Source organism: Lipotes vexillifer, unplaced genomic scaffold, assembly GCF_000442215.2.
Source record: "Lipotes vexillifer unplaced genomic scaffold, Lipotes_vexillifer_v1.1 scaffold397, whole genome shotgun sequence".
NCBI lineage: Eukaryota > Metazoa > Chordata > Mammalia > Artiodactyla > Lipotidae > Lipotes > Lipotes vexillifer.
This window is the reverse complement of record NW_006772681.1, coordinates 2,262,761-2,276,565: the sequence shown is the minus strand read 5'-3', so window position 1 is coordinate 2,276,565 and position 13,805 is coordinate 2,262,761. Positions and strand designations below refer to the sequence as shown.

General features: G+C 48.5%; 1 protein-coding gene across 1 annotated transcript in view; it reads right to left on the bottom strand.

The window, feature by feature from the left end:
- The window catches only part of SLA2 (Src like adaptor 2), a 21,613-nt gene that overhangs the window by 212 nt on the left and 7,596 nt on the right, over nucleotides 1-13,805 (bottom strand). The window contains exons 4-7 of the mRNA XM_007447740.1: nucleotides 13,494-13,580; nucleotides 11,668-11,771; nucleotides 1,295-1,444; nucleotides 402-534 (exon numbers count right to left, since the gene is read on the bottom strand). Of these exons, the coding sequence (XP_007447802.1) occupies nucleotides 402-534; nucleotides 1,295-1,444; nucleotides 11,668-11,771; nucleotides 13,494-13,580 (474 nt within the window). The remainder of the gene's footprint in view (nucleotides 1-401; nucleotides 535-1,294; nucleotides 1,445-11,667; nucleotides 11,772-13,493; nucleotides 13,581-13,805) is intronic.

The window sequence follows — 13,805 nt, the reverse complement described above, 5'->3', positions numbered from 1 at the left end:
TGGGGAGAGGGGGAAGGAGTTGCATCAGGGAGCCTCACCCTCCTCCATGCACCTCCCACATGGTTCCCTGTTCTCAAAACCTGCTGAAAAACTCACAGCGGTTCCCTAGTCAGATCAAACTCCCCTTCACTTCACTCAGGACTGGTGCTCTCTGTTGCACCCCATCTTGTCTGACCTTCCATCCTGGCCACCTTGGTGCCCAGGCATGCCCCATATCCATGCCCACTTTGGCCTCCCTGCTAGTCCCCCCAGCAGACCTGCTGAGCCTGGGCTGGCCTGAGTTCAGTCAACGCTTATTGGCTCCCAGGTGTCCCTGAAGGTGACAAGCCCATTCTGGGTTCCGAGGGGTGGGTCCTTCTAAGTCTCCTTTGTTCTTCCTTCACGTTCCAGGGGCTTCTCACCTGTCCAGCTCTTTCCAATTGAGTGGTGTCCTCTGCACAGTCACAGGTAGAGGTATGGACTTGCCAGGGGGTGGGCCGGCCCTCCGCAGGGCACAGGGCTCCTTGAGTAGGCAGCAGATGTCATCCGCCAGCTCTGAGGAAGAGACCTAGACCCTTGACATGGCTGGCCCCAGCCCTGCCTTCCTCCCCAACAACTCCACCCTCACCCTGACAGCTTTCCGCACTTGGCAGGTGGGAGCATGAGCCCCAGGCTGTTAATCTGGAAGCTGACATGCAGTCAAAGGTCATTCTGGGCTAGGTTTCGGGAGACTTAATTTACCGTGTGATTTCGGGTAAGTTGATGGACCTCTTTGAGCCCCAGTTTCTGGTTAGAAAAGCACTTTGGAAGGAAGAAATCTAAGGGATGATCAGTCTCTACGTGTTCTGTCAGTATCTGCTGCATGGAATGACTGTCCTGAAATCCCCCAATCAGTTTTCCCAGTAGTAGGCCTTCCTCTCTGCTTCTCTGACACTCTGCTGTAGTGGCTGCAGTGCCTGTTACAGAACAGGCACCAGAAAATGCTGAGAATCAACTGAATTCCACAATAACAACAGCTCTGGGCCTTGTTCCTGTGGAGAGAACTGTGCCAGCCATTGGGGACTTTGACTCAGAGCCACAGTGGTGGGTGAGGCACTGGCCTGCACTAACACGGGACACCTCCGTGGCTCTTTTGGCACGAGATGAACTTGGGGCTTCCGGGCTGTGTTTCTTGGCACAGGGACTGGCACGGAGAGAGGGGAGGTCCCTCTTCTGCCTAGATATTCTCCAGCAGGCAAAGTGTCTGAGGGTATGACTATCTTCCCCACAGACCCACATCCCAGTCTGCTCTCATGGAGGTAGGGGATGGCCATACCAGAGTAATAGTCCACCAGGGCCTGGAGTGAGGGGAAGGTGAGGCGTGGTGAGATGTACAGCCAGCCATTGTCAAGGCGTTGGATCTTGTAGTGTCTGATCCGGTCGCAGGATGTAGGGCGGCTGAGGCGGACCGACAGGGAGTAACAGCCTGAGAAGGAAAGGGTCCGGGGTGGGATTAAGGCCATGCTGGGACCAAGCCCAGCCCAGGATGGGAGAAAGAAGACATGAAATGGCCACAGAGAGTGGGCACTGGGCCCAAACGAGGGAAGGGGGAAGGGAGGGACAAAGACTTGCTCTCTTGCTCATAAATGACAACACACTTACCATAGCTAGGGCTCTCGTGAGGAGGAAACAAGGTCATGCACACAGGGCTCAGAACAGGGCCTGCCACAGTTTAAGTGAGCATTAAGTGTTGGCTGTTATTAAAAGGCTCAAGTGGGCAGAAGTGTTAGGAGGTGAAAATGTGTCAGTAGGGCTTCCCTGGTGGCGCAGTGGTTGAGAGTCCGTCTGCTGATGCGGGGGACGCGGGTTCGTGCCCCGGCCCGGGAAGATCCCACATGCCGCGGAGCGGCTGGGCCTGTGAGCCATGGCCGCTGGGCCTGCGCGTCCAGATCCTGTGCTCCGCAACGGGAGAGGCCACAACAGTGAGAGGCCCGCGTACCACAAAAAAAAAAGTGTCAGTAGATGTCAGCAGGGATGTGGAGAAAGGAATTCTTACCCTGCTGGTGGAAAGATAAGTTGTATAAGCCACTTTGGAAACAGTTGGCATTAACTAGTCGAGTTGAACATGCTCATACCTCACAACCCAGCCGTTCCATCCCAGCATGATGCCTTGCAAATACATGAACAAAAGTATTCATAGCAGCATTGTTCAGAAAAGCCCAAAACTGCAAACAGCCCATATGGACTCGAGAGAATGGTAGATTCTAGAATGTAACACGATTCAGCCGTAAAAGTTAATAACTACTACACACGTAAGCATAGATAAATGTTTAAAATAATGAGCAGAAACAGCAAGTCACAGAAGCATACGTTCAGTATGATTCTATTTAAATAAAGTTCAGAGGCAGCCAAGACTACTGCATAGGGATGCATCTATGGCAAAACTATGAAGAAGGGACTTCCCTGGTGGCACAATGGTTAAGAATCCGCCTTCCAATGCGGGGGAAGCGGGTTCAGTCCCCGGTCAGGGAACTAGATCCCACATGCATGCCACAACTAAGAGTTTGCGTGCCACAGCTAAGGAGCACGTGTGCCGCAACTAAAAGGAACTGGTGAGCTGCAACTAAGGAGCCCACCTGCCGCAACTAAGGAACCCACCTGCCGCAACTAAGGAACCCACCTGCCGCAACTAAGACCTGGCACAACCAGGAAAGGAAAAAACCATGAAGAAAAGTAACTGATTAACACAGTGAAGCAGGCAAAGGGCTTCAAAGGGACTGTTGCACAATTTCTTAAGCTGGTAAGTGGGCATATGGATGTTGGTTTTATTATTAGTCTTTTTTATTTTGGCTGTGCCACACGGCATTTGGGATCTTAGTTCCCCAACCAGGGATCAAACCCACACTCCCTGCAGTGAAAGCACAGTCTTAACCACTTGGACCGCCAGGGAAGTCCCTGTTGCTAGTCTTAAACCTATACATGAATATTATGTTCACTGATGCAAGTGACAGAATTTTTCCAGTTTTTAGTTGTTTTTTTTTTTTTTTTTTGGCTGTGCTGCGTGGCTTGTGGGATCTCAGTTCCCAGACCAGGATTGAACCCGGGCCTCGGCAGTGAAAGCCCAGAACCCTAACCACTAGGCCACCAGGGAACTCCCTGTTTTAGTTTTTAAAATCAACTTTATTGAGGTATATATAAATTTATATAAAATAAAATGCATATGTTTAAAGTGTACAGTTTGATAGGTTTCAACGAAAATTTTAATTTACAAAAAGGATAACTGGCTAGAAGAGGAAAAGCACATGGTTGAAAATGAATAGAGAGAAAAGACTATATAAAATCATAACTATATAACTATATAAAATCAGGCCTCCAGCAGTAGTTTTCAGCAGATGAGGCTGCATACAAGTGCTCTTTATAACTGTAAAGTGGGATTCTTTTCTTAACACTTCATCAAAGCCAAATGGGAAGAGAGTGCTTAGTGGAATAACAGTAATAACCTATTATTACTATCTAATTATTTAAAGCTATCTGTAGCTTTCATTTATTGAGTGCTTACTTGCACTTTTTATATGGACTGTCTTGTCTAATTCTCATAACCACCCTGTGAGGTAGGTACAGTTATCCCCAGTTTACAGATGAGAAAACTGGCACAGAGAACCTGGAGGAAGAGCCAGTGACCCTGTCACTTAACCTTTCCCTGTGGAATGCCAACAAAATGCAGGAGTGACTTTCCCAAACCACAGGCAGTGCTCAGTTTTAGGAAGATTTTACTTTGAGGAAGTGGTCTAAATACTCCATTAAAAGGCAGAGATTTTCAAACTGTATTTTAAAAAGCAAGACCCAACTACATGATAAACACACTTTGAATATTAAAACACAGGCTAAAAGTAAAAAATATGTATCATGCACACATTAATCATAGGAAAATGGGAGTGATAATATCAGAAAAGTAGAATTCAAGACCAAGGGTATTACCAGAGAGAAGAGGATATGCTGAATTTGTATGCACCCAGTTACAGAAATTCAAAATACAGAAGCAAAGCCAACAGTATTAACAGAAAAAATAGATGTCCATAATTATAATTGGAGATTTCAACACTCCTCTCTTAGTACTTGATAGGATAGAAAATCAACAGGCATATAGAGAGTTGAACAATGCAGTCAGCCCATTTGACTTAATTAACAAACCTTGGGCCCAACAAGAGTACGTGGAATATTCAAGGCAGACTATAGACTGGGCCGTAAAAACAGAAATGTAAAAGGATTGAAATAATTAAAGGTATGTTTTCTGACCACACAGAATTATGAATTAATAACAAAAAGACATATGGAAAATCCCCAGATGCTTGGGAATAACCCAGGGATCAAAGAAGAAATCGTAAGCAAAATTAGAAGATATTTTTAACTAAATAAATAAATTTAAATAAATTTTGAGAGCTCAGCTAAATCAGGACTTAAAGGTATATTTTTAGCTTTAAATCTTACACTTGAAGCAAAGAAGGCATAAAATAAAGTTTCTACTTTAAAAAGCTAGAAAAAGAATAAGTGGAAGGAAATAAAAAAATAAATAGAAGACGGAGAAGAATCAAATGCTGATTCTTTGAAAAGGTTGATAAAATTGACAAAGCTCAAACTAGACTGATGAAAGGAAAAGAAACACACACACACACACACACACACACACACACACAAATTACCAACATCAGGAATGAAGAGGGGACATCGCTATAGATCCTACACACATTGAAAGGATACGGGCATACTGTGAACAACTTTATGCCAATACATTCTACAACTTAGATGAAATGGACAAATTCCTTAAAAGACACAAATTACCAAAACTGACACAAGAAATAGAAAATTTGAATAGACCCATATCTATTGCAGAAATTGAATTCATAATTTTAAAACTTCCAAAAAAAAAAAAAAAACTCCCTGGAAAGATAACTCTGGGTCCAGATGGCTTCACTAGTGAGTTCTATCAAACATTTAAAGAAGAAATAATATCAATTTTATACAAACTCTTTAAGAAAATAGAGAAGATAACATTTCCCCACCCATTTTATGAGGCCAGCAATTAACTTGCTAAAAAAGACAAAAACATTATGAGAAAACTGTAGACCAATATACCTCATATATGTAGACACAAAAAATCTTTAACACACTGTTAGCAAATTGAATCCAGCAATGTATAAAAAAGATAATACATTATGACTAAGTCGGCTTTATCCCAGGAATACAAGTTGATTTAAAAATTGAACGTCAGTGTTAACTCACTAAATTAGAATAGAGGAGAAAAAGCATGATCACCTGCAGAAATGTAGAAAAATCTGACAACATTCAACACGCATCATGATTTTTAAAACAACAAAGGAAAAGAAAACTACAGATAGAAGGCATAATAATTTCCTATTGCTGCTATAACAAATTACCATATATACAGTGGCTTAAAACAACAAAAAATGTGTTATCTTACAATTCTGGGGGTCATAAATCTAAAACAGGTTTCACTAAACTAAAATCAAGGTATCAGCAGGCCTGTACTGCAGGCTCTAGAGGAATGTCTGTTTCTTTGCCTCTTCAGTTTCTAGAAGCCCCCAGCATTCCTTAGCTCATGGCCCCTTACTCCATCTTCAAAGCCAGCAGCATAGCATCTTCCAATCTCTCAAACCCTTACCCTCTTGCCTCCGTCGCTGTGCTGTGACCCTGAAAAAGCTCTGTGGTTGGGAAAGGGATACATATCTGAAACTAGGCCCTGGAAGCCAACCAACCAGCTGAACTAAGTGACCAAGTCCCTCTATGGGGCCTGGTTCTCCAGCCACCCCACCCTGGCCACTGTCATCACAGTTACTAGAACCAGGAAGGATCCTCACAGCTACACTGAGGATCTGACTGGTAGACTCACAGATAATAAGCAATCTCTGTACAGCAAGCCCATGTGGGGTTGTCTACCCTGCTGTGGGGACAGGTCACCTACCAAGGCCACCTTTGACTGCCCTGTGTGCCTGCTATCCTGCTGTTCCTTCTTACTGCTGCTCAGCCAGCCCCGGATATCTATGGCTGGCTCCCAGTTCCAGGACGTCTTTTTTTACAAGAAATATATCTCAGTGAACTGCAGGACAGTCCCAAAAGATGGCATTTATAATTTTTTTTTTTTTTTTTTTTTTCCGTTATGCGGGCCTCTCACTGCTGTGGCCTCTCCCGTTGCGGAGCACAGGCTCCGGACGTGCAGGCCCATACGCCATGGCTCACGGGCCCAGCCGCTCCGCGGCACGTGGGATCCTCGCGGACCGGAGCACAAACCCACGCCCCCTGCATCGGCAGGCGGACTCCCAACCACTTGTGCCACCAGGGAAGCCCCAGGACGTCTTTTAAACTCAGACTCCCTGGTTTCATATCCCACCCAGAGTCACACACTATAACACCCCTACATCCTATAACCCTACCTGTGTCTCTAAGACACATTAGTTGACCTCTCAGATTTGTTTCTTCCTTTCTAAAGGGGGATAATAATTGTCCCCGCCTCAATAGAGTGCCACAAAGATTCAGGTGGTAAAGTAGGTAAAGCATTTAGCAGTGTCTGGCACATAGCAAGCATCCAGTGCCCCTTATCAGTCCTCTGGTTTTTTGTTCACGCTGTTCCCTTTATATGGAACACTCTTCCACCTGCGTAACCGCCAGCCTTCCTTTTACAACTCAGTTCCTACTCAGGCAACTCCTCTCCAGAACACCTTCTCTGCCTGGTAGAAACCCCAGCTCTAGGCTTGCCCAGACACAAGTGCTAGCACCAAAGGTCCTATTCTCCCATCGTCTGTCCCTCAACACTACCACACCCCACCATATAACCAACTGTGAGCCTCACAAGGGATCGTCCTAATTTATCTGCCCACCATCTTCCCATCTCAGAAAACAGCAGCACAATCCATTCATTACTAAGCTCCTAACCCCGGCATCATCCCTGGCAGCTTCCATTCTCCCTCACCTCCCATCCAGCCCCACAGAAAACCCTACTGGCTACATTCAGAACATATCCGGAATCTAACCACTTCTCATTAGCCTGCAACAACTTCCCATGTGGCTCCCCACTTCCGCCTCATCCCCTGCCAAATCCTCTCTTTGCAACGCAGAGGGATCAGATCATGTCACTCCCCTGCTTAGAACCCTCCCTGTCAACATTTAAAATAAATCTGAAACTCTCACCCGGGAAAGGCCTTGCATGACCTGACTTCCGGTGACCTTGGATCTGCTCCAGGCACACCTGCCTCCTGCTGAGGATGCACCTGTTTACTCTGTTCCTCTTAACTGTCGCTTTATTGTTTCTTTGTGGCACTTGCCATGATCAGTTGCTCAATTACTGTTTGTTCACTATGCACATTGCCAACTAGATTGTGGGCAGGGACTTTGCTTTTTTTTTTAACCTCTTTATTGGTGCTTTTTATATTGTTGAATCCCCAGCACTTAGAACAGTGGCTGGCACAGAGTCACCATGCAATATTTATTTGCTGAATGAATTACTGAGTCTCTGTGATAAACACTGGGCACGGCCATGATACAAGCAGACTTGAGGAGTCCTTGCCACCATTTGCACTCCTACCGCTGTGAGCACAGATGGTGTTGGGGGTCAGTCTACCCTACCCCAGCTCTTCATCCTCTCTCCTCCCCTCAACGTACATACATGCACTCATTCACTCATCCATTTATACAGTAAACATCTGTTGAACACTTACTACAAGCTGGCACTGCACTAGCCTGAGACACAGGTAATCAGATCTTCATACTCTGGGGAAGGAAATACTGTCCCTCAGCACATCCCTCAGCCAGAATTTTCCTTTATGGTCCTCATCTCAAGTATTTAGTTCCTCTGCTGTTAGACCACATACCCTGACTTTGTTTTAAGAAATAAGTTTATTGCAGCTACAGAAGAGGTCTTTTCAGGATGCTGTGGGAGTTGAGAGCAAAGAGTGACAAATAACCTGGGGAAATGGCATTGCAATGGGTCGAGAAGGATCAGTGTGAGTTGGCCAAGTGGAGGACTGGAGGAGGGGGCTTTCCAGGCCCTGAGGGCGGCTCGTGTGCAAGGATGGAGCAGTGGAAAGAACAAGGTGTGTTCATTCATGGAGTGTTCTGGTGGGCAGTGGGCCGGAAGGCAGGCTGTGGGAAGGAATGGTAGGAGCTATGGCTGGGTGCAGGGCCTGGAGGGAGACCCATTGGGAAAAAGGCAAGGAAAGTATGAGGTCCCAGATTCCAGAAAGCTCCAGCAGGCGTAGCCAGTGTCATACCCTGGCCTGCAGTGACCTATGGGCTCAGGAGCCATGTTCTCCCAGGTGTTTTGATGATGATGCCAGGAGGAGGGGAGGGGTCCACAGTGGTGTGAGGGAGCACATTAAAACCTGTTTGGGGGACGTAGGTCTAGCAGGACCCTCTGAACTTTTTCTGAGACCTCTAAGAAGCTGATAGCCTCGAGGATGCTGCACCTTGGACCCTTGACTGTCTGAAGCCTGAGGGCAGGAATCACAACTTATCAGCCCTGACTCAGAGGAGATGCTTTTAAGTGCTTCTCAGCTGACAGAATCACAGAGGTGAGTCCCTCAGGGGCAGGAAGTGTGTCTTGCTCATCAGTCTCTCTTGTAATGCTCAACACAGTATAGACACATAGTAGGACAGTAGGAAGGCAAGAGGGTGACGCTCTTGGGGTCTGGCCCTGGCGCTGACCTCTGGAGCAGTCCTGGGACCTCCACAAACTCTTTGTGCCCCTTCTCACACCAAGGTTTTTGGCCTGACTTGGGCCCTGCCATGGCTCCCCCCAGGCCTAGAACACAACCAGGTATGCCAGAGGGACTCTGAGGAAGATGGGGCGTCTTCCCCTCGCCCTCCGGACTCGTGAGTAGTGTTCTTGGGAGCTCAGTGGCCCCAGGCCTTCTGCCTTGGTCCACCCACAGGCTCAAAGCCCCTACAGAATTCCCTTCCCAGAGGTACTCTGGATCTTGGGCCAAAGAAGAGCTGATCCTGATATCACTCACCCACTTGGTCAACAGTTAATTATCGTTATATATGACAAGATGCATTATGTAAACATGAAAAACATTGTCTCTCATTACTTAATTTTGGGTTCCCCAGATTGGAACTGTGTTTTCAAACTTAAAAGAACATGAGAACCATCCAGAGAGCTTGTGAAGGAAGCAGAATTCTGACCTCTGTACCCAACAGTCTGATTTGGCAGGTCTGCGGCAGGGCCTAAGAGCACATCAGCAAGACGATCCCCTGACAACTCCTGTACACTCAAGTCTGAGAACCACCATCCTGTGGTGGCACTCGGGCCCGTACAGATTTAGTGTCAAACTCTTTTTGACCACAAACCACGTATGAAATTTTACAGTGACCCAGAACACACTTAAAATTATCGAAAACAAAACGTTTTGTGAAGCAGAGTATCTCCCCAGCCCCAGTGATGCATCCTAACGTTTTCAGCTATATTTCACTTTCAACGCTCCCTGGCCTAGATCCACTAAACCAATGGGTTTCAACCTTGGTGCACATCAGAATCACCTGGGGGCCTCTTGTAGCTTCCAGGGCCCAGGCCACACCCCTGACCAATTAAATCAGAAACTCGGGGGGTGGGGTGCAGCCATCAGTAATTTATAAATCTCCCCCAGATGATTCCAACACACAGCCAAGGTCTAGATCAGTGGTTCTTAAAGCCGGGCCAGTTCTTTGTTTTAACAAACCCTCCAGGTGTTCTGATGCCCGCCCAGGTCTGAGACCCACTGGTCTATAACCACTGAACCAAACTGATTTCTTGGCCCACAGATGGGTTGTAACCTGCAGCTTAACAAACACTCTCCAAAAGGAAGCCCAGGATGAGAGATTAGAAATTAGTACTGGGAAACTGCCTTTCCTGCAGAATTGGCAAATTCTTCCTTTTTCGATAATGAGAGCTGCATTCTGATCTATCCCTTTTTGGTGTTGCTATGGGGAACCTCAGAGTCAAATCTAACCTTAATCCCAGCAATTTTGTGGATCCTTAAAGATCCTATGGATTCTTTACACCTTAAACTTATGCAGTGCTGTGTATCAACTATGTCTCAATAAAACTGCAAGGAAAAAAAAAAGATCCTATGGATTCTTATCTGCTTTCTCCTTTATTTCTCCACCAGTTCCTCTTGTATATGTGCCTTCTTAGAAAAGGGGCTCAGAGAGGCAATAAGTTTCGGTCACTATGCTCTTGGGGTTGAACCAGGCCAGAGAAGGGGTGTGGGAGGGGCAGCTGAGCACGGAGCACTTCCTGTGGCTTCTCACGCTCACCGGGGCTCGGTCTACAGTGCCCCCGCCCCCAACAGCACCGCTATGGTTTCCTGTTTGTAGCTGTTGCACTTGAGCCAGCCCCACACCCTGGCCTGCCTATGGGTGTATGTGAGGGATGCTGGCGCTGCCTGGAAAATAGTAGGAGGGGCTGGGGAGAGGTCAACCCAGGGGGCTCCCAAAGGAAGGGAAGGAGAGGCAAAGACATGCACTGGAAGGGGCCCCAGGAGGGAGACTGAGAGCAAAGGACCCTGACGATGCACCAAAGTGAGTTCAGTTAAGGGAAGCACAGGCAGCCCGTCCTCACTCCTGAATAGCTTCTCCCTAGTCTGCCCCTGTGCTTGTAATGCTACCGTTACTGTCACAGGTGGGCCTCTCTTGGGTGTCTGAAGTGCGATGAACCTCAGCGGGGTTTGAATCCCAGCTCTGCACTTATTAGCTGTGTCTCCCCAGGCAAATCATTTCTCTTCCCCCAAATCTCCAGTTCCTCATCTGTAAAATGGGGACATTGGAAGTATAATCCCCACAGGGTTGTGTGAAGACATTTAAAGAGCCTAACATAAACGAGGGTACTGCCGCTCCTTCAACGTCCCTCTCCGTCCCTGCTGTAAGGGACTCAGGGCAGCTCAGAGAGAAGCAGGGGCATCAGAGACAGACTCAACTTCGTGTTTTGTTTGCACCTGGGGTGGGAGAAGTCCCATATGAACGTGCAGTGTGACATGTCCCAATCCCTCTGTGGGCCTCTGTTTCCCCATCTGCACAGCACAGAGAGGAAGATCATGAGGTGACTCCTGGGGGGGTTTCTGGCTCCGACTGGCTGATGACCCAAAGCACAGAGACCTTGTCAAGAGATCAGGGTCATGTTGTGTCTTGGGGAGGGAGAAATCATTGCTGGTCAAGGCAGAGAAATCCTGTGACTATATTCTGTTACGAGTCCTGGCTGCTAAAGTGTTGGCTGAGCTGGATCCCTCCCGTGGGCAATTCACACCACTTTTAGAAATGCAGGTTATTGCCCCATTGTTTTTTGTTTTTTGTTTTGCAATACGCGGGCCTCTCACTGCTGTGGCCTCTCCCGTTGCGGAGCACAGGCTCCGGACGCACAGGCTCAGCGGCCATGGCTCACGGGCCCAGCCGCTCCACGGCATGTGGGATCTTCCCGGACCGGGGCACGAACCCGTGTCCCCTGCATGGCAGGCAGACTCTCAACCACTGCGCCACCAGGGAAGCCCTGCCCCATTGTTGATAGGCTCTCACGGCAGCAACATGTGGTCAGTCAGCCAGACTGCCCGACTCCAAGGCCAGGTCTCCAGCCCTCCACATGTGGCCTCCTACCTCTACCCCCAAGTCACATCACACCTGGCTCTTGGCATGAAAGGGAAAAGCCCACAGCAGGCTGAGCTTACCCACCTCTCCTAGTCTGGCTCTCCCGGATGAGGAAGGCCCCTCCTGGGTTTCCAGGCAGCAGCAGAAGTTCCTCAGCTTTCTCCCGGCTCAGGCCCTCATATAACCACCTGGGGGTGGGGAGATGAGCAGAGAGAGGGTCGGGGGTCAGCCTGGGGGTGGGTGGCCCAAGACTCTACTGGAACCTCTCTTCCCTCTGTGGGCCTCAGACTTCCAAACGTCCCATGAAGAGCTGGCCTCAGGTCTCTCAGGGCCCCCAGCTTTGTCCTTGTCCTCTGAGGCCCCTGGAGCCAGGACCATCTCATGGGGTCAGCCCCAGCCTTTTCTAACTGAAGAGCTCATTCCCAAGTGGCCAGGGTCTGGGGGCAGGTGAGGTGATCCCAGACCCTCTCCTCTCACTGCCCAGTTCCCCCAGCACCCCTACACCATCCACTCACCTGTCTAAGCCTTCACCTCTCCAAGAATTGCCTCTCTCTTTTTTTTTAATTTTAGTAAATATTTTATTTCAACAGTTTAAAGTTTAACTTTATAGCCAAAAGGTATGCAGGTGAACATTCACTCATTATCACTGAAATCTAACTTCCACTGTAGCTTATTTGTGGGAAGAAAGTTTGGATCTAGAATGTTCAAGACATTCTAAAATTTTGGAAAAAATCACGTAGCCCATCAATAGCCATACGTGCCTCTTCCAATGCTGGGATTGTTGATAACTCTGAGCCCACACCTTCCTTTTCTCTCTTCACTTAATCCCTCACCTACGTGTGTCCATGAAGGACTTCACTGCAGTGAAAAGTTCAAGGAGTCGTGCAGGAATGTTTTGGTTTACAGTCCATCAGCTTCTTACTGTCCCCAGAGTCATGTCCGGGGGTCCCAGGCAAAGCCTCCAGAAGCCAATTTGATAGAAATGGTTGCCTCCCTGTCATTCTGTGAAATGCCAGAGTCAGGGTTGAGTAGATTCCAAGTAAATAAAGTAGAGAAGCTGTGATTCTCTTGGGGCCAGCAGCAAACTGAGCCTAGTTTTATAGTAAATAAAATACATCATTCATACGACTTATGAAAATCCAGGCTATAAATGAAGCACAGGCAAGGAAAGGGGACTCTTAGAGGTAGTCGGTGTTTCCTCTGTTTAAACTTCACGCCAGGCTGTGGAGGCAAAACCCTGCCCCGCAGGCCCAGGCCACTGGGAGACGCGAGCTGATTCTATGATGTGTCCACATGTCTCGGGATCCTATGTTGCTTTCCTCAGAGCCAGACATACCACGAGCTTCAGAAAGGAAGGCCATCCAGTGTGGGAGCCGTGCTTTTCCTCAGAACTGTGGCTGTCATAGCACACACAGTGACATGTCCCTGGCTCCAGGTTATTCACTGCCCTTCTCTCTTGACATAGAATTTGCTCTGGAGTCAGTCTGTCACTTACTCTGGGCAAGGGATGGCTCACACTTTTTGAGAGACCCTGCGTCCCCGAGTCCAGCCCTCCTGAGGAAGTGCCTCCTGGAAGCGCAGCCCAAGGAGGCTCTCTGGGGACATTTATGCAGGCTGCCCCCACCTCCTGCAAGTCCCTTCCAGCATTCTCCACCACCAGATTCCCGGCCACCCTCCAAAGCCCAGGTGCCACATCTCCATGAGGCCTTGCCGAGCCCTCTCCTCTGGGCTCCCAAGTCTCACAGGCTGACCTGAGAGAGTCAGTCGTCAGCTCCTCTGGAGGGCAGGGTCTGGGCCTGATTTCCCCCGACCCCAGCTTTGCTCAGCATAAGACTGGGCGTAACGAACTACACTTGTGGGAGGAGAAAGCAGGAAGCTCCCCGGAGGCAGGGCCTGGGGTGTGAACTCACCCATGGGAGATTTTGGCCACGTGGATGCTGGGGAAGATGTACTCTCTGCCTGAGATGTCCGACAGCACCGTCCACCAGTCTCCATCCCTGGAGAGAGAAGGGCGAGGGGACCCCTCTCAGAAGGGCCAAGGCCCTGGGCACCGCTCATTTGGGATTCACAAGGACCCTCCATGTTAGGTCCTGCGGCCACCCATCCCACCTGAGTTTCCCAGGTTTCCTTGCACCAGCCAGTCTGGGTACCTCCTGGGCAGCGAATGGCCTGATTCAGGGCCCCCCTGCAACGCCCTGCCCACCCACTGCTTTTCCCTACCG